Genomic DNA, 19,937 nt, shown 5'->3' with positions numbered 1-19,937 from the left:
GTTTATTTAATGGTTAAATGATTCCCTTTTCTCTGTAATAATAAAACAGTACCTGTACTTGATCCCAACTAAGATATAATTACCCCTTTTTGGGGGCAGAACAATCCTGTTGGGTTTGATTAATGTTTTATTGTTTTTTTTAGTAGACTTAGGGTGAAGACACACGGGGCAATTAGTCGCTGTGAGTTTTAATGAAGCCAATCGCAACGACTAATCACAGCGACTTTTCTCCCATAGAATATAATGGGTGTCACTGCGACTAATCGCTCGCGCATTTCCGCTGCGCAGGTTAATTTCAGGTGTCAGTATCTCTTTAAACAGATCAACAATAAGAAACAAGGTACAGGTATGGGATCCATTATCTGGAGACCCGTTATCCAGAAAGCTCTGAATTACAGAAAGCCTGTCTCCCATAGACTCCATTTTAATCAAATAATTTAGATTTTAAAACCGATTTCATTAATCTGTGTAATAATAAAACAGTACCTGTACTTGATCCCAGCTAAGGTATAATTAATCCTTATTGGGGGCAGAACAATCCTGTTGGGTTTGATTAATGTTTTATTGTTTTTTTTAGTAGACTTAGGGTGAAGACACTGTGACATAACAAACTGTATAAGTTGGATGAAACTATCAGATATTTCTGTTTATGCTGAAATGTACCCCCTGCCCCCTCCTACCTGTTGTAGCAGATGCATTGTGTAGGTTAATCTCATCTAGGTGTGTATTGTGTGTAGCAAGCCAGCTCTGTCTGGCCCTCCCCATTTAATTGCCCCTATTGTGAGGGCACACAAAGCCAGACCCCATAGTGACACAATACACATAGCTACCCCTTGTGAGAGCAGTGCTCTGTCTAGTAAATGCAAAAGACTGAACTGGGCATGCTCACTAGGTGGCTTCCCATAGGCACAGTGGGATTAGCTATGATTGGCCCCTCCGGAAGCTGCCTTTGGGTTGGCAGAAGGAGTCAAATCCTGTTTTGGTTTTACGACAGGGGCTGCTCCCTTTCTGGCTACAAAGGTGGCTGCCAAGAGTTCCAAGGAGCCTTTTGTCTGGGGTGTAACCTTCGTTACGGCAGGACCCCCTCCCCTGTGTTCCCCTGGAATCTACCTTAGCTGCGGCAAGAAGATTCCCCCCCAACTGTGTGTATTTCCCTATTCCCTAAGGAACAAGAGTGCAGGCTGGCTACCACCTACTGGCTTATGGGAACCTGCTGATGGCTACTTGCCATTTCTCCAATAAACGCCTCATCCTGTGAAACCAACTGTTTGCTCTTTGGGTCCTGCCCTATGTCTGGGAACTCACGGCCCTGAGGTTGTGACAGACACACGGGGCAATTAGTCGTTGTGAGTTTTAATGAAGCCAATCGCAACGACTAATCGCAGCGACTTTTCTCCCATAGAATATAATGGGTGTCACTGCGACTAATTGCTCGCGCATTTCCGCTGCGCAGGTTAGTCGCCGCAACTTTTCAAAAAGGTATGAAGATCCAAATTACGGAAAGACCCTTTATCCAAAATGCCCTTGCTCCTGAGCATTCAAGATAACGGGTCCTATACCTGTATAGAAAACTTATGAGAAATTCAGAGAAAAGTAATACAACTCCACTTATAGAGAAGAATGCGTTCATACCTTCAAAAAGCCATGACAAAGAACCATGACTTTGAGAGCCCATTTTGGGGCTGCTGCTCAAGTAATGTTTACAGCAGCATGTGTTACCAATTTTCTTTCAATTCTTTCACCAAAGTGGTGATCATCATGTAAATGTTTTGGCATCAAAGCATCAAAAATGCCTGGCTAATTCCATACAGCTAAGTTTTTCCCTCTTCCTATGTTCATGATTAGGGCTGTCTCAAAAAGTGAATGAAATCACTCCCAAATGGCCCAGAATGGCCTGGTTCACAGACCCGCACAATTATTACTTCCATCACCGTGTAGCTTAGAAAAGATGTTTGTTCAGATAGTAACAGTCCCTTAGGTTCCAGAGATGCCTGATGTTCAGCCATAGATTTTCAGATGATCAGGCTGTTGAGTAATTAGCACAAAGAGTCCAGCCACCCATACACAATAATGAATAACATATGGAGTATTTAGGGATGTTATTCTGTAGGTCCTGCAAGACTTTTAATGGCCCTTAAGTCAAAGTTTATCACAAGCAACCTGATTATGGCTCATTGTGTAGTAGATTACAGAAGTGATTATGATTGCTAGTCGGGGTTTTAACTCCTATGAAGCTGCAATATCACATATACTTTGTGTGCACAAGCAATTTTATACCAGTAATTTCCAAAATCAAAGGATTCACAAGCTGTAGGCTGGACATAGTAGGTCTCATTTCTTCCTAGTCAATTACCCATCAAACCTCTTAAATGTGCACCTTGCACTCAGCACCACTCAGTCCTTCTTGCCTTCCCTTTCTGAATCGGGCACTGCTGCATCTATTGACGCAAGGGTACACTTAGAGCTACGGCCACCCCCTGACTAGGCACCCTTGTGCAGATGTCTTGTGCATGCCGAATACCAGAAATGACACCAGGCAGACTTCTGTGCAGTTGTGCTTAATTAAATGTACGCATAGTTCCGGCAAATGAGCATCACTGCTTTGTGACTGCAATAAAAATGGAATTTTGGGAAAAATACTGCATTTTGGAAGGAAAAACCAATTGGGCTCAAAACTGCACTTAGCTCACTATACTTGTGGATGTACACGAGCCCTATGTCCTTTTCTGTGGAGTCATATATAAATTATACAAAAAGAACCTGTCTGCTCATGCTTAGACTGATTTTTTTGGGGGGGAAATAGAAATCTTTTGGCCAATATCTCCCTAAACCACTGGTGTCAGGTGATCCCTTTGAAAGTTGAAAGAAGCTGAGAGTGGGGGTTTCATTTTATTTAATTTTTTTTGTATTCAGAATGCTTTCATTGATCACAATGATAAATTACAACATTTATCATGGTTAGTACCAAATAAATATATGTGAATGATCATTATACATATTATTAATAAATGCAAAGTGGTGGTTTCCTGCTTCTCTGCCAGCTGGTGGAAAAAATGCCCTGTGTGCCATTAGCCTAAAGGCAGATATCCATGGATCAATTGTATGCACTTTCTGACCAGTCGGCCTGTACTAGTGGCCATTCACACTATAGACACCTTTCTATTTTTCCTGTTATACAAACAATCAGAACGGCAGGAAATATGGAGGTGCACTGGTTTATCTGTCAAAGTACTATGCACTTGGTAACATGGTGCAATAGCAATTTTTAAACCTGATCAATCCTAGAACAGAGTTGCTCTTCTTTGAGTACATTTATAATCAAGTATGCACCTTTGTTCACAGATGTTATTCATGTGAAAATTAGATTGCCCACTAGTCTTGCAGTGCGAGGGTTAAACTTTTGGTGCCTGCCGTGCTCAGTCACATTCCAGCCTGCAAAATGCCAAGGTCTTTTTTGACATCTGCTCTTCGATTGATACCGTAGGCTTTGTGGGTAACAGCTGAAAAGGCCCCACAGGTGCCATATAAAGAGGTGACCATGTTGTCATATTTCATTGCCGCATCCTTCTGCAACGCCATAATTACCTAATTAGGTTGTTAATTAGGAAATTAGCATTTTGCCGTATTGATAGAAGGCGGCATGCAAGCTGGGCACGTTTGTCTACTTTAATTTAAGATTTGTGAGTCTATCATATCTCTGCACCAACCTGAGCAGTGGGAAAGGTGCCACCGAGTCGCCTGGGCTGTGAATGGCATCCGTGTACATACCCACACTCTGGCAGCCTGTGATATCAACGTGGCAATTAGAGGCACTATAAAAATAACACATGGTGTGCACAAGTGGTAAGATTATATTGCTGTTTGGCCAGTACAGCAGGCCATTTTATGTTGTTTTTTTTTTAAGTATTTGGGCAGAGCTTGTTTGGCAAAGAACATTTCTTCACTCTATATTGGTTGGAGATGTTCTGTGACCAACATGTCATTCTCCATAGGTGTGGACAAAGGGCATTTCCCTATTGTTCGCATATTGCTGTAGGTTTGCTTTTGGCAGCTGTTTTCCAGTATGAATGCAAGCTAGGCATTGTCACTTGGTGCAAGTCAGTTTTACCTGTTGATGCAACTAGCTAAGGGATAGCATCAATGCATACCCTTGCACTCTATTCTTTAGTGCTGGCTTCATGGGCACATAGCTTCTTTCACCCCCAAGTAGCCAGGTGTATGAACGAGAGCAAATACATCATCAGTGTGCATTCAGCTTACCCAAAGGAAGGTTTTACTTGCTTTCAATGAGCTATGCTCTCCTATATTGTGATCTATTTGAATTTCACCTAAGTGCCAAATAAAACACTTCTTTCTAAACTAAGGCCTGTTGGTCTTGGTGATGTTGTGTGTAGATATAGGTAATTGTACTCATACCCTTAGTGGGTCTACCGTGGGCAACTCCTTGATGGAGAAGGACATGGGGGTACTTGTGTTTAATAACTTAGCTGTAGCAAGCAATGCTGATCTGCAGCTGCAAGGGCAAACAAGGGCTTTGAGCTGTATTAAAAGGACCATTAATTTGCTCCATTAGGTTGGGTCACCAGAGCTCAAATAGGATGTTACTGAATTAGAGTCCAGAGAAGGGCAACTAAGCTGGTAAAGGGTTTGAAAAGTCTCCGTTATAAGGAAAGACTGGCCAGGTTTGGGGTTGTTTACACTGGAGAAGAGAAGCTCAAGGGGTGACATGATAACTATGTATAAATGTATAATAGGATCATATAATAATCTCTCTAATGCTTACTAGTAGGTCCTTCCAGCAGACACACAGGCATTCATTCAGGTTAGGGGAAAGTGGGTTCTTCAAAGAGGGTTTATTACAGTGAGAGTTGTGGAGAGTTGAGGAATTCTCTCCTTGAATCAGTCCTACTGGCTGATACATTATATAGCTTTATGAAAGGGTTGGATGGCTTTTCAGCAAGTGAAGAAATACAGGGTTATTGAAAATAGCTCTTAGTATAAAGTCCAGTTCCAGTTGTCATCTTAGAGTCAGGAAGGAATTATTTCCCCCTTTGAGGCAATTTTGCATCATATGTTTTTTTTTTTTTTTGTGATGCACCATATCTAGGTTTTGGTTTGGGATTTGGCCAAGATTCTGCCCTTTTCAGCAGGATTCAGATTAAGCCATATCCATGCCTCTGGCCGAACCAAATCCTTAGAATCATGTGACATTTTGTCTATAAAACAGAAGTTTTACTTCCTTCCTTACTTGCATATACAGTTCTGTATTCGGCCGAATCTTTCACAAAGGGTTCGGGGTTCTGCCGGATCCTAAAATAGTGGATTTGGTGCATCCCTAGTTTTATTTTGCTTTTCTCTGGATCAACTAGCATTTTGGCAAGTTGTATATAAGGTTAAACTTGATGGGCATGTTTCTTCAGCCTAAATTATTGTGTTATGTGTTGTCTGTCAATTTAGGGAATATTAAATGTAAAATTCTTACCTATTTCAAGCTGGTTTTGTTTGTCCTTAAGTATGCTCACTTCCTGTTGCGTCTATAAATATGGCTCCGTAAATAAAGGGATAATGTCCTAAGAGGTTTTTATCTGAGCCTGGAATCAATATATAATCATAAGTAACATACAGCATTGGTAGAATTTTTTTTTTTCAAGTTTTCTTTTTGTTTTCTTTAGGCTTTGTTCTAAAGCACACTCACACAAGTGTGACACTGAAAAGCAAAAGTAATTGTATGCAATGTTTGACTTTCTGAGTATGATGCTTTAAAAAATGGAAACAGTACTGCAGGCAATCCTTTTAGTTCCTATAATGCTTTAGAGAAGCACATTTTCTGCCCTATACCTGTTGAGTTTCTTTGCATGTACTTATCTTCCATTTTATTATTATTGCCTTTTAGGACATTGGGCCTCTTCCCTACATGGATCCGTGGCTTTTTTAGTAAATATCCCGTAGCCCACGGGACCAGAAAATGGCCTTTCTGGACAACCCCTTAATTATCCTGGCCCACATTCGCCAGTCCCATGTTACAAGTGATGACACCGGTATGTGCGAGATGGTTCTCATTGACCATGACGTGGACTTGGAGAAACTTTACCAGTCATCTGTGTCTGGAGAAAATTCCACGCAAATGCAGAGCAATGGAGGGGAGACCCAAGGCTATGTGTATTCTCAGTCAGTAGATATTACTTCCAGTTGGGATTTTGGAATACGACGGCGATCCAACACAGGTAATGCAGATATGGAAAGCTTTAATGTATAGCCAATTTGCAGGTGGCTGATAGTGTTAAATACCTGGATGTTAATATAACATAAAGGCCTCTCTATATATACGCAACTAAACCTATATCCGATAGTGCAAGCCCTGGGAATGGCCCTTGGTAACTTGGAAATATGGTTGGATTGGACCCCCTTGTGGGCAAATACTAAATTGCCCCATTTGAAGATGGTCCCTGGAATGAGCTACTGGGTGCGATATGGCACAGAAACCCTAAGGGACATCATTAGAAACGTAATTCTTTGCCGGTTCTTAAGCTAGAATTCCAACTATGGTATTTTGATATCTACAACTCAAACACGCCTGTCAAACACAATTTCCCTCCAGACCAGTGCAACTTAAACAAACAACCCTAGAGGCATATCTACTTAAACCTGCCCTTAGGAAACTATTAAGCATCTGCTATACCCTTCTGATCCACTTGATAAGACTAAGCTTAAGTGGAAATGGGACATCCTTGAGCTTGAGGATGACGTGGATGGACGCACTCCAACAAGTCTAACTATTTCCATGAAAGACTGTTTCAAACAACTCACAGGGTGTATCTTACTACATATAGATTGGCAAAATTGTACCACACTGCCTGATACCTGCCCAAATGTATGACTGATATAGGGTCCTACCTCTATGTGTTTTGGACATGTCCAGAGAGCCAAAGATTTGGGGGGAGAAGTACTAAAATATTTGGCCAAGAAACATAACTTTCCTAATATCCATTCCCCGTTGCTGTGCCTTTTTGGCATAGTAACTGATTCCATGCTCTCCCTACATGTAGAACTCTGCTATTTGCTATTTTTTTACGTGAAAAAAATCAATACTGTAACATTGGAAACTAACTGTTGTACCTGCTATTAAATACTGGAAAAAATTGGTAAATGACTCCCAGGCAAAAATCAACCTATGTAGCCCGAGGGTGCCACAAAAAATTTGATAGGGTGTATGGATATCTAGACAATAACAATCCTGTAATAACTTATCCATGTATGTACTTGAGCTGTACTTTGTGAAATTACTGTAATGAGGCTCTTGACTGTTCTTTCTCTCCTTTTTTTTTTTAACTTTACTAATCTTTTGTTATTGTTATTCTGTTTAATAATTAAAAATCAAAAAATGTATACTTATTGTAAATTGGAAAGTTATTTTGAATAATGTTTGTGCCGTTAACCCCCCCCCCCCCCCCCCCCCCAATAGTCCTGCCTTTCCCAACCATAAGGCAGAGGCATACAGTAAGCTAAAGGCTTCCTTCCCTATGAAGTCCCGTGTCCCCGCCATGGTTGCGATGTTAGTGTGCATCTTTAAGAAGAGTGCGTAAAATAAAAAATATCTTCCTTCACATGCCGTCGCCTTACATATTTGAATAATGTTGCCGCTGATACAAATCACCTTCTTTATTACCTATAAACTGATCTATCTCACCACTGGAGAAAGCCGCTAATTTATATGGCCGTGACATTTTATAATTTTTCCTGATTCCAGATAAAGGATTTTACATTTTAAAACTTTAATAGTTGAGCCCCGAGTTCATTTATCTTTAATTTTTGAAATGGGGGCACGTAATTCATATCAGTAATTTTATGCACGCCGTGTAACATTCGCGGGACTTCATTTGTACATTAAAATTCCTTTAAGACCGTTATTAATGATTTATATAACGAACTGTCCTATTAATCACCCAAGTTTTCACATTTTATGATTCCCTTCTATGTTAATACTATCTTTATGGTCTGTATTAATGTTTTATGTCCCCTAATTTCAATTATAAATCAAGAACATTTTTCTGTTTTTGTTGGTATTTTCTGAACTTGGTGTCAGCTTTAAAAATTTTATGTCTCCCCCCCTCTGAATGTTCTACTCCCCCCCCCCCCACCACCCCCATTTCCATCTTTTAATATACACAGTATGAAATATTCATGAAATTGGAATTAATTGCAATCTTCATTCGGAGAAACTTTTGCTGACAAATGAATGTGGTCTTTCTTCTTTGCTTTGTTCTTTTCCAGCCCAGAAACTAGAACGTCTTCGGAAAGAGAGACAGAACCAGATAAAGTGCAAAAACGTGCAATGGAAGGACCGCAACACGAGCCACTCAGGTGAATATGGGGACCGAGCTTTTCTTGCAGAAGCAAATGCAGACTTAGCAGCTAGCACCTGTAATGTATTTGCTGTTGGGAGAGTCCGCTGTCTGGCATTACTGTAATGCTGTTTTGTGTATTGTAAACCTTCTTTGTAAGGATACTGAGGAGCAGCCATACTAAGAGCTGCACCTAGTGAAATATAGGTATAGGATCTATTATCTGGAATGCTTCACTTTTAATAGTTTTTTAATTATTTGCCTTCTTTTTTTGATTCTCTCCAGCTTTAGGGCTCTGGCACACGGGGAGATTAGTCGCCCGCGGCAAAACTCCCTGTTCGCGGGCGACTAATCTCCCCGAGTTGCCTTCCCCCTGCCATCCCACCGGCGAACATGTAAGTCGCCGGCGGGATGGCACATGCGGCGGCGCGATTTTGCGCAAATCGCCGAAAAAGACTCCAAGGGACCGATATCGGAAGCTACTATCGGCCCGTGTATGGGGACCTTTAACCATTATTGCTGATAGGCAGGGGAGGTGACTGGGGAAGGGGAACTTAGGTTCAAAGTTAAAATTGGCAATTTACCACTAGATGGTGCTATTTCATTAGGTATTTTTCTACAAAAGAGTCTCAGATGAGCAATCATGGCTGCTCTTATGCACATGAAATAGCAATGGTATGCAGATAAACAATGTTCCCTATGCAGAGTATTCACTGCCCATATGTTTTTCTAAATTAAATAATAAATTGAATGTAAACTGTACTTAATTAGATTTTGTGGCACTGACAACTCTATACTGTCAGTAAAACACTGTGTAATATGTTGCTACTGGGTAAAGGATGTAATTATTTTGTTCAAGATCATTATAAATTAGGCATATATCTTTGTAGGCTTTGATACTACTCTTTATTGTGTCAGGGTGGGACTTCATCTGTTGCACAGTCTGGCTGATCTGTGGTTTCACTCTGCTGCTGCCTTCCTTGGGCATGTTAGGAACTTGTTAATGGTTTTTAAGAGAAGTAGTTCTATAGTTGATTATATTTGAGCTAACTGAGGTCATAATAAAACTTTCTCATGTTCTATTTGTGTTTCCTACAGCTGAGGAGCTCAGCTCACTGTTTGAAAGGAAGAACTTCAAGGAAAGAGCTCTGAACCAGGGCAAACAGTCCATCCTGTCTGTCCGACTAGAACAGTGCCCCCTACAGCTAAATAACCCCTTCAATGAATACTCCAAATTTGATGGCAAGGTGAGTCTTCCATGTTACATGCTCTTTTTGTACAACAGTAGAGCATAGGATGGTGCAGCAGTGCGTACAGTGGCAGGTTTGATTATGTTTGCTCTTAAATGCAAGATCTGCCTGATTGCCTTGACTTAAAATGAACAGCACCCATAGGGCCAATATATTAGAATGGCTCCATGAAGGGAAGTACTTATGCAGTTATCCCTATCTGTTTTCTTCAGAACCTCATGCATGCCTGTTACCAAATTACACAAAATGGGGGTTTGTGGGAGCACACCAAGGTAGAATACAATTTATAAGTACAATTGAAGTGCAAATGATCTGGCCACATTTGCTAGAAGCATACAAAAGAAGAGCGGATTGATAATTGCATATTCCTTGTTCCCTGTGTGACTAGTAATTTAGTATCTAAGCTAGTGCAAGTATTTACAAAAACAGGGGTTTTTAGTTATCAAATTATGATCATAAAATTGACAAGCTACCATACCATGTCAAGGTGAACCCCATATGGTGGTCCTAACTATTTACCTCCAGTCATATTTTTTAAAACTTGGCACCTCCCTGCCAATTTCTTGGGATAAGAATTAACCACAATACTTAGGCAGATTTGTCCATGTTTAGCTGTTATATGGAGTGATTGGTGCTTCAGTTCTTCTGCAAGCTAACTGGGGCCCATCATGTGACCCAAAGCTTGCATAATGGAGCCATAACATAACATTTTATTGAGTACAAACCTGTTTTTAGGTTATATCTGCAATATACCCAGTTTATCCAATGATGCTATGATCCCTTAGTCATTAAAATTTGGTGATTCTATATCTTAAATAAAGAACAACTCTACTTTCATATTTGCATTGATCTGGATAGTAGCCTTATTGCTTAGATTTCAGCAGAACAGTACCATCTGTATCAAAAAGGTTCCGTTTTATAGTCAATATAACAACTTCGAGTCACAAGTATAACTGCAGATATTAAGCAAAAGCATGAGCTGTACTGTAAATAAGGGGTCAAAACAATGTTTAAAGAACAGTGCTAGTCTGCGGAAGTAGCAGCAGATGCTCTGTTACACTTTCTAGCAAAGACAGGCACAAATGTACTTTTAAATTCCTTACTGCTGCAAATTTTGCACTGTTTCTGGATTTGTATCAGGCTGCATACAGGCAAAAAAAATAGCCTTAGCCTCTAATTTAAAAAAAAATAAATAAAAAAGAAGTAAAATATGCATGGGGGTGGTGGTTAATGATGTCCCATCTTCAGGGGACACCTCTCTGTCCCAGCCGCTTCATCAGCTCACTCGTCCCTATGTCTGCGAGCGTGGGCTATGGCATAATTCATGAGCACTAATTACTCAGCTGTTAATTTTCATAAGTGTTGATTGTAGCAGTTCCTTAAATTAAGACTCCTTTTAAAGCGTACCTTGGGAAATATTTTATCAGGGCCCGGAGTGCAAATGAATATGAATATGGCTCCAATTAACACTCGCTGGTTAATGGATTTTAGCAGCATTTAGGGATGTGCAGTCTTTAAATACCATTTTTTGCCTGCTGCTCTTGCGTGGAGCACGATTCAGATAATTAGAAGTACGCAGAGCCATTTACTAGGATCCTGAACAAGACATCGCTATTAACGCTGCGGTCCCAACGCTCTGTGCAACTCGCATCCCAACACACTGCTTGGCTAAATTTATAACAGGGAACAAGGGGAACTTAGCATTTGAATTGTTATAGTATAAAACAACACAAAGTGCCATTTTTATCCCCTCTGCGCCTGGCCTGAATTTTACTGCAGAAAGGTTATGTCAGATGCTCATAGCAATGGCACTTACTAACATCAGCTGTTTTATTCTAACAGAGCTTTGTGTTTAAAGGGATATTAGCATTATAAATGATATATGCTCATCATACATTAAGGGACAGCAGGTTAGGCAGCTTTGGTTTCCCTGGACAACAATAAGTAAAGTAGCTTTCTGTTGGGGTGGCGGAAGCAGTGAATTGCATGCACGTGTGATTCCATACAGATGTATGGGCATGCTATCCATCCTAATTGGTTTGGCTTTCAGACCAATCTCAAAGTGTGCATCTCCAGCTGTTTGGGCCATGGGGTTGAACCCAAGAATTCTGATATAACCAGTTTGGTTATCATTTTAAAATGTGAACAGCTGTAGTTTGAAGTGAAATGGTGCCCATAAGTATTAATGGAAAGACATCCTTTGTAGCTTCTTGCGTTCATTGCAGTTTCTATACTTCACAGTAAGCATAATACCTTACACCTTCTAAACAACCAAGTGTACTGACGGGTAAGCTAACAGGGCATCTGCCCTTCTAACCTTTCACCTTACTCTGGACTTAAAGTGATACTGACAGCCAATTAAAAAAATGTTTTACACCTGCTGTTGTGCTTTAATTTGTATCAGCTTTAAATTCCTTATAAACTAAATTTGCAAAGTTTTATCGCTTCATAATTATGGTAGCTCGAATTACAGACCCACAGAGTAGCCATGTTTGTTTCCCTCTTCCGGGTTTTAATTTAAATGCCTCCCAAGTGAATAAATATGTCCAATCACAAACCTGCAACACCCCTTCTGCTTTCAGCCAGTGTGTGACAAACTCAGCTCCGTTTTCTATGTTTAATGGGGAGGGGAGAGCCCTTAGAAGCAGGCAGGCACGGGAAAGCTATTTATATTCTTTGTGCGAAGAGCAGAAAGGGGGGGGGGGCAGCCCTTTGAAGCAGGCAGGCAATAGAAAGATCAAGCCTGCCTGCTATCTAGTTCACAATGCAAAGAGCGAGGGAGGGAGGGGGAACTCTTTGAAGCAAATGGCAAGCTGAATCCTCCCAGTTTATGAAGTAGTCCTTTACAGAGATTGAGAAGCTGCAGTCGGGTTGCCAGACAGTCGGATTCAGGATCTTCAGCAGGATTTATGTAGAGAAACAGGACTTTTAGGAAAAAACAGTCAGCATGACCTATAGATAGGTTTGGAAGTAGGTTCATATTTTTAAAAGACATTTTTTGGTGTCAGTATCACTTTAAAGGCTTAAAAAAGAAGGAAACTTAAATAGTTATGCACCCCTTCTCTCCAGTGATTATATTCACTTATCTAATACCCCCATGTTGGAACAAAAACTACAATACTTGGGGTACTTTTGTATGGGTTCCATATTGCAGTATTCTTATTCCTTCTCCTTAAGGCTAATGTCCCACAGGGATATTTAGTCACTGCAATTTTTAAAAAGCAAGTTCCAGCGTCAAGCCACTCGTCTTTTCCTAACAAGCGATTACTAGAGATTTCAACAACGGAGCGATTCTATTTCCCACAAATCCAGGTGTCATATTCCCTGCCCACAATTAGAAATGACATTCAGTGCAATGGAGAAATCACAGCGACTTCCCGCTCAATGGGTTTTACTTTCAGCGCTTCCAATAATTTTGAATGACAGTGCTTTCTTTGTAAAATTACTCGAAAAAGGGTCTCATAGTGATTTGGAGCAATAAGCGATTTGAAGTAGTAACGTCGGTTTAGGTACTGGCGGTTTATATTCTCCTCTATGTAGAGACAAAACGAGCGACTTGTCTCTGGCAATCGCTTTTTAAAAATAGCAGCGACTAAATCTCCCTGTGGGACATTAGCCTTAGGGCAGTGGCACAAGATTGTACAGCGCTGCGTACCCTTGTGGCGCTTTATAAATAAAGTTATACATACATACACGCAGAGATTAGTCACCCGTGATTAATCTTTGTTACCGTGGGCGACTAATCTCCTGGATGGCATATGTGTCGCTTCAGTTTACCAAAGTCTCCTAATGTTGCCTCTCAAGGAAACTTTGGGCGACTTATCTCCCCGTGTGCCACTGCCCTTAAGGGTGAAGATACACAGAGCTACTTAGTAGCAGCTACTTTGTATGGCTACTTAAAGCCAGAAAATACCCTGCCATAGACAATACTGAGAATTGCCTCTGTTAAAACACAGTTATCAGTAATAGATCAGCATTGTCTGTTTTAATAGCTGTGACAAGTAGCTGCTACTAGTAGCTCCATGTGTCTTCCCCCTTATTGTTGCCCCAGGCAGTGTTGATTCTGGGGCTGCTGCCGCTTTTAGCAGCCCTGTTTCTGCTCCCCCATACGTTCTGTGCTTACCTCTACTGTTCTCTCTGCTCTACCAGAGCAAAATTTTCATTTTAAAACATGGAAATTCTGCTCTTAAAGTTACCATAGGCATCTTTTTGCCACCCCTAGTAACTGGACACTCACTGCCAACTGAGGCAAGGTTGCCTCATGGCAGCCTTTTAAGGAGAAGGTAAGTTTAAGTGTGGCCATATATGTTACAATCATGATCATTGATCCCAGGAAGGATCGTTAAGATATGCAGGTAGAAACAACAGAATTCTACCCCTGTCTGAGGATTCAGCCTACTGCCAATGCTCATCACCAAGACAGCCGATATCCAAGGCTTTTGCCAATATTGGTAGCCTCGTCAACCCACTATACAAACACCGAATACGAGGTTTCACTATAATATTGGTGCGTGTATGGGTACCTTTAATCACTGGGGGTGCCCAATATGATTATAACCACTTACCTGATAACCCGGGCTAGTGCTCCTGTTAACCAAAAATAGCACTTCCACGGGGTATTTCTGAGTGAGTACCAAGGAACTGTCATCTTCTTTTGCTTCTTCATTCTTTAGTGGCTCCAGGCTGATGTGTGTGCAGTAAAAAGATGGCTTTCTGCTTTCAAGTTAAAGTAGAAGCCTCATTCTGTAGGAGCTGGAAAGTGAAACAAGTGGTTTGCTTATGAAAAACACTTACTGCCTTGTTGGCACCTTTGATGCTTTTGATGCACCGAGTAGCTCCCCATCTTTTTTCTCCTGATTTTACAGCTCATGCCCTGCTCCAAAGCATAGGGGCTGACTTACAGTATGCAGTGTGTGTATGTACATATATTAGGGATGCACTTAATCAATTTTTAGGATTTAGCCGCACATCGAATCCTTTCAGGCAAATACCAAACCGAATCCTAATGAGGGTAAGGAATGGTTAATTAGAACCGCGCTCGCAGTGAAATATGTGGTTGGCATTGGCTCTTTCCAAGGAAACCTCTTTAGATATTTTTGCACATCTACACACCCACAAGTGGTGGGTAGGGATTGCTAAGTTGCACCTGAACATACCTTATAAATAGTGATTCTCTATTTTTCCTGTTTTTATCCACCATGAAGAAGATAATGAGCTTTTCAAGTTTTCTTTTTATTTGTAAACTCAAAAATTAGGGATATTTGAGTTGTTTGTTCAATCAAGTTTGCTAATGTACTAGCAAAACGCAAAAATTAATAAATAAGCCCATAAAAGTCTTGCTATTTAAAGTTTGCAACAGGCATGTATACCTAGAACAGGATCTCCAAAGTGCTTAACACTATGGTGAATGTGAAGATAACTATGCTTTAGAGCAGCAAATTGCATCACTTAGATCAGCTGACAATCTTGAGAAAAGCCTGTTCCTCGGTGAGCAGGGCCTAGCCTGTTCCTCAGGCAGGATGTTCTATGGGTTGAGAAGATCTGGAGGATAAGGCAATTACTTAAAAGAATGCCTAGAGGGCAATAGGGAGGGCGATTCTGGATTTGTGCAGATGTTTTGGGCAAGGTGTGAGTGTGAACTCTGGAATGGCAATTATAGATGTGGGCTGATCATTCTATTAGCTGGAGACCATCCTCTTTAGTAGTAGCCTTGGCCTTGGCAGATGTGGTCACAGGGCATTCAGTTATTAGTAAAGTGAATATGATAATCTATCATCCAGGTTGCTACAATTGAAAAGTTTGGTGTGAAAAAACTTAATCTGAGCTCCTCTTGTGTTTGTCCTGGGTTAGCCATTTATCTGAAGGTTTGTCCAAAGGGGCACATTGTATCATGATAATCTAACTACTATCAGTAGTCTTTACCTGCTCTGAACTAGGGCCATTTATTCTTCATTTCTATTTTTACTCTCTGTGCCTATTAGAAATAAATATCCTTATTTCTCCCTTGTTCTTCTTAGCCTATAATATAATGTCATCTTATTGTGATATAATTCTGTAAGGGCATGTAGCCTAGCAGAGAAGTGGGTGTCATCTTAAGGGAGGTTTACAAGCATGGCTGTAAATGGATTGGTCCATTGTTTGTTCTGAGAGTTATCATAAAACGATACCATACATATTCCTCTGCACAATTCTGTTGTACAATGTTAGGGTATAGTGGCCTTTTAATTCCCTGCATTTTGTAGGTATTTGAAACTGATGCTTTATTTATGAGAACAGTAAGCGGAATCTGTTATTTTAATAGACTAGTATATATGAAACCTGTAGTAATAAAGAAGAAATCTGATTTTTTTATTAATTTTATAATTTCCTATGTGGGGTCGGATAATAAGAACCCAGAGTTATTGACTGCAGACCATTTAAAATTCTGTCGGCTAAATCACTTCCATAAAATAACAGACACATTACATACTTAAATCTTCCACCCACAACAGCCCGTGTGTATAGGTTTTTATATTTTTTATACAGCAGTTTGTTTGAATAAAGGCAAAATGTGTACAGCATTTATAGAGATCACTAACCATTAGTAAATATCCATAAAACATTTTGATAGCGGCATTCACTCTACAATATTCCATGCATCCCGATATACTTGTAACATTTATATAAACTACATTCTCCATTTTTTTCCCCTGAAATTGCGAAGGTCCTGGCCCTGCTGTTGGAAATAAATTTGTACAATCTTAAAGCCAGTGCTATCAATCAGCCTTCTGCTTTCTAATTTGACAGACAAGGCGAGAAATGGCAAAAAAAATGTCATTTTTGATTGTGGAGCGCAGTAATGCGGAACCAGGCAGGATATTATCTCTTTAAACGAGACAGCAGTAATGGGTCTGTTGACCATGAATAATTTTTTTTGTTGTTGTCATTATTGCTACCTTGGCATATCCTTCATTAAATGTTCAGCCCTAAATTAAAATGGAACTGGTTTCCAATAGTAATTAACTGGAGTATATCGGGGAGGCTATTATTCACATTAAAGTAACCTTTTAATAGCTCTGTCTTTAACATCTCTGCAGGTAATGGTTTTAAAAAGCTCTTATAACAAGAGGCATTATAATGAGCTTTAACAGAGCAGGACAATAGAAAAATTAAGTATCATTCTCTGTCACCCCCCCAACCCGCATAAAAATATACTAATAAAATATTCGCAAGGTGTTACTTGATGTGGTATTAATGCAGCTAATGATTCTTTATTGCACTTCAGCGCCGTGCCTATGAATGCAGAGGGATAGTACGGCTGGAGAATAAACATACCGTGTCAATTTGACAAGCAGTGTAAAAGGGCAAGTGGTTTCTCGGAAACAGGGACCCCCTGTCGAAAACGGGGGCTCTGGAAACCATTTATAATTGGTATAGAGAAATTCTAAAAAAAATGTAAAAAGTCATGCGTTAATTTATCAATTATAGCTCAACAGTTTGGTCTTCAGCATTGCTTGCCTCACGAGAGCCGCTAGGGTTTCTCTTCTGAACTTTGTCAGCAGCGTACCATGCATAACCCCCCCCTAAAAAAAAAAATAAAACAACCCAGGGAATGGGTTGTCTGGATATCCCTGGAAATATAGGGGAGTATATTGCTACTTAACCCTGTTTTTCATGTGTCTGTAACCTTGTGATTAGGTAAGGAGGGCCCTACCAAATGTTGGACCACAAAGATTGACCTGAATTCTAAGGCTAATGCCAGACGAGTTGTAGGGCGGTTATTTGTGCTTGCTGAAAATTCCGCCCTATGCCTCCTACATGTGCCTGCACCTGAATGAGAGATACACTCAGGTGCCTTCTCTCGTGTTTTTATGTGTCTTTTGGCTACATGTGCCTGCACCTGAGCGTATCTCAATTGTTCGGGTGCAGGCACATGTAGGAGGCTTGGGGCGGAATTTTCAGAAAGCGCTTTTCCGCCTGCCAAAAATATCCGCCCTACGCCTCGTGTGGCATTAGCTTAAAAAATAAAACGGTAACAGTTCACTTCTGTGTATTAGTACATTGTGATAATAGGTTTTACTGTAAATGCGTATTTCGGCTACATGTGCCTGCACCCGAGCGTATCTTATTTGTTCGGGTGCAGGCACATGTAGGAAGCGTAGGACGGAATTTTCAGAAATCGATTTTCCACTTGCCGAAAATATCCGCCCTATGCCTCATGTGGCATTAGCCTAAAAAATAAAACGGTAACAGTTCTCTTCTGTGTATTAGTACATTGTGAAAATGGGTGGTACTGCAGTCTGAATTTAAGCTGGGCATTTTCATATAAAGAATGAGTTTTCCAACATACTACACAGCAATTAGAGGATAGAAACGAAAAGATTTCATGATTGTTATAGTCAGATTAGATTCTATACAAACCTACCCATATTATCCCTCATTTAAGCCTGCCAAACCAAAATGTAAGTGTAAAAATACTCAGCAGCCTTTACCTTGTCTAAGCATCACTCTGGGTTTGCTGTAAGCCCTATTAATCTATTTGCGTTCCTCGTCTTATATACTTCATGTGTTTGATATTGTGGTGCCATAGCCATTATTGACCTCCAAAAAGCAGTTATACTGTTTTTTTCTTTATTATATACAAATAGGGGCTTCAAAATGTCATTTACGAAGAAATGGCAAAGAATAATGCTATTTTTTTAAAACTCAATCTTGAGCTCCAAAAAACCAAAATAACCATATTCCTGTAGGGTCTGGCACCTATCTAGTTTAAAGGATTTCTGTCATGATTTTTATGGTGTAGCTTTTATTACTAAATTACACTGTGTACATTCCATACCGTTTAAAATGTTATTCTTGAACCAATAAAAGTATTTTTTTTAGTTGGTGTGCAGGCAGCCATCTCAGGTCATTATGTCTGATTCCAAGCTTTTAGAAGAAGCCAGTATTGCACAACAGAACTGCTTTCAGATACATTATTTTTTGCTACTCAAGTGCTGTGATTACGGCCCAAGTCATCTAAAAGCATAACAGTGTTTGTCTTCCTTGGGTGCTCTTCTAATTTCTACCACGTGCACATTGTATAGCAATCTAGCATTTTAGCAGTCTAGCTAAATGTGTATTGGATGTGTATTTTAGCTGTCAGATAAATGCCTGATGCCACCCTAAATTATTGGGAGGCAATATAGGCCTAAATGCTAAAATTCAGGACAGTACCAGCAGTGCTATTAGTCCATGGAGGCACTGTCAGTTCAGGCAGCTAAATCATTCAGCAGAGGGGTCAGGTTGCTACTACCTTGCTACCTGCCCATTGTTCTTCCAACTTGCAGTGCAGTACCTGTACTTGATCCCAACTAAGATATAATTACCCCTTATTGGGGCAGAATAGTCCTATTGGGTTTATTTAATGGTTAAATGATTCCCTTTTCTCTGTAATAATAAAACAGTACCTTGTACTTGATCCCAACTAAGATATAATTACCCCTTATTGGGGGCAGAACAGCCCTATTGGGTTTATTTAATGGTTAAATGATTCCCTTTTCTCTGTAATAATAAAACAGTACCTGTACTTGATCCCAACTAAGATATAATTACCCCTTATTGGGGGCAGAACAGCCCTATTGGGTTTATTTAATGGTTAAATGATTCCCTTTTCTCTGTAATAATAAAACAGTACCTTGTACTTGATCCCAACTAAGATATAATTAATCCTTATTGGAGCCAAAACAAGCCTATTGGGTTTATTCAATATTGATTTCTAGCAGACTTAAGTTATGGAGATCCAAATTACAGAAAGATCCCTTATCTGGAAAACCCCAGGTCCCGAGCATTCCGGATAACAGGTCCCATACCTGTAGTAAAGTGAGTCAAGGCCAAGGCTGTGGGCACCTTGGAAACCAGCAACATGTTTAACCCCATGTCAGACTTCAAAATTAAATATAAAAAAATCAGCTTTTTTTAAAAATGGATTTCAGTGCTGGATTCTGCTGAAGCAAAACTATTAACCGATGCATCTTGAAAAAAACAAGTTTTCCAGTGAGAGTATTCCTTTAAGGGTAAATCCTTATATATATTTATATATATATATATATATATATATATATATATATATATATATATATATATAGGTATTATCCAGAATGCTCGGGACCAAGGGTATTCCGGATAAGGGGTTTTTCCGTAATTTGGATCTCCATACATTAAATCTATTAAAAAATCAATAAAACATTAATTAAACCCAATAGGATTGTTTTGCATCCAATAAGGATTGTTTATATCTTAGTTGGGATCAAGTACAAGGCACTGTTTTATTACTACAAAGAAAAAGGAAATCAGTTTTAAAATTCTGAATTATTTGATTAAAATG

The 19,937-nt window shown here is 39.9% G+C and overlaps 1 protein-coding gene across 2 annotated transcripts in view; it reads left to right on the top strand.

Annotated features, from left to right (window-relative positions):
- Positions 1 to 19,937, top strand: part of mapkap1 (MAPK associated protein 1) — a 103,389-nt gene that overhangs the window by 29,907 nt on the left and 53,545 nt on the right. For both annotated transcript variants that reach the window (XM_012967840.3, NM_001100206.1), the window contains exons 2-4: positions 5,894 to 6,224; positions 8,272 to 8,361; positions 9,441 to 9,589. In XM_012967840.3, the coding sequence (XP_012823294.1) occupies positions 5,966 to 6,224; positions 8,272 to 8,361; positions 9,441 to 9,589 (498 nt within the window). In that variant the 5' untranslated portion in view covers positions 5,894 to 5,965. The remainder of the gene's footprint in view (positions 1 to 5,893; positions 6,225 to 8,271; positions 8,362 to 9,440; positions 9,590 to 19,937) is intronic.

The sequence above is a fragment of the Xenopus tropicalis genome, chromosome 8 (assembly GCF_000004195.4).
Source record: "Xenopus tropicalis strain Nigerian chromosome 8, UCB_Xtro_10.0, whole genome shotgun sequence".
NCBI classification, from domain to species: Eukaryota; Metazoa; Chordata; class Amphibia; order Anura; family Pipidae; genus Xenopus; species Xenopus tropicalis.
This window is presented reverse-complemented; position numbering and strand designations above follow the sequence as displayed.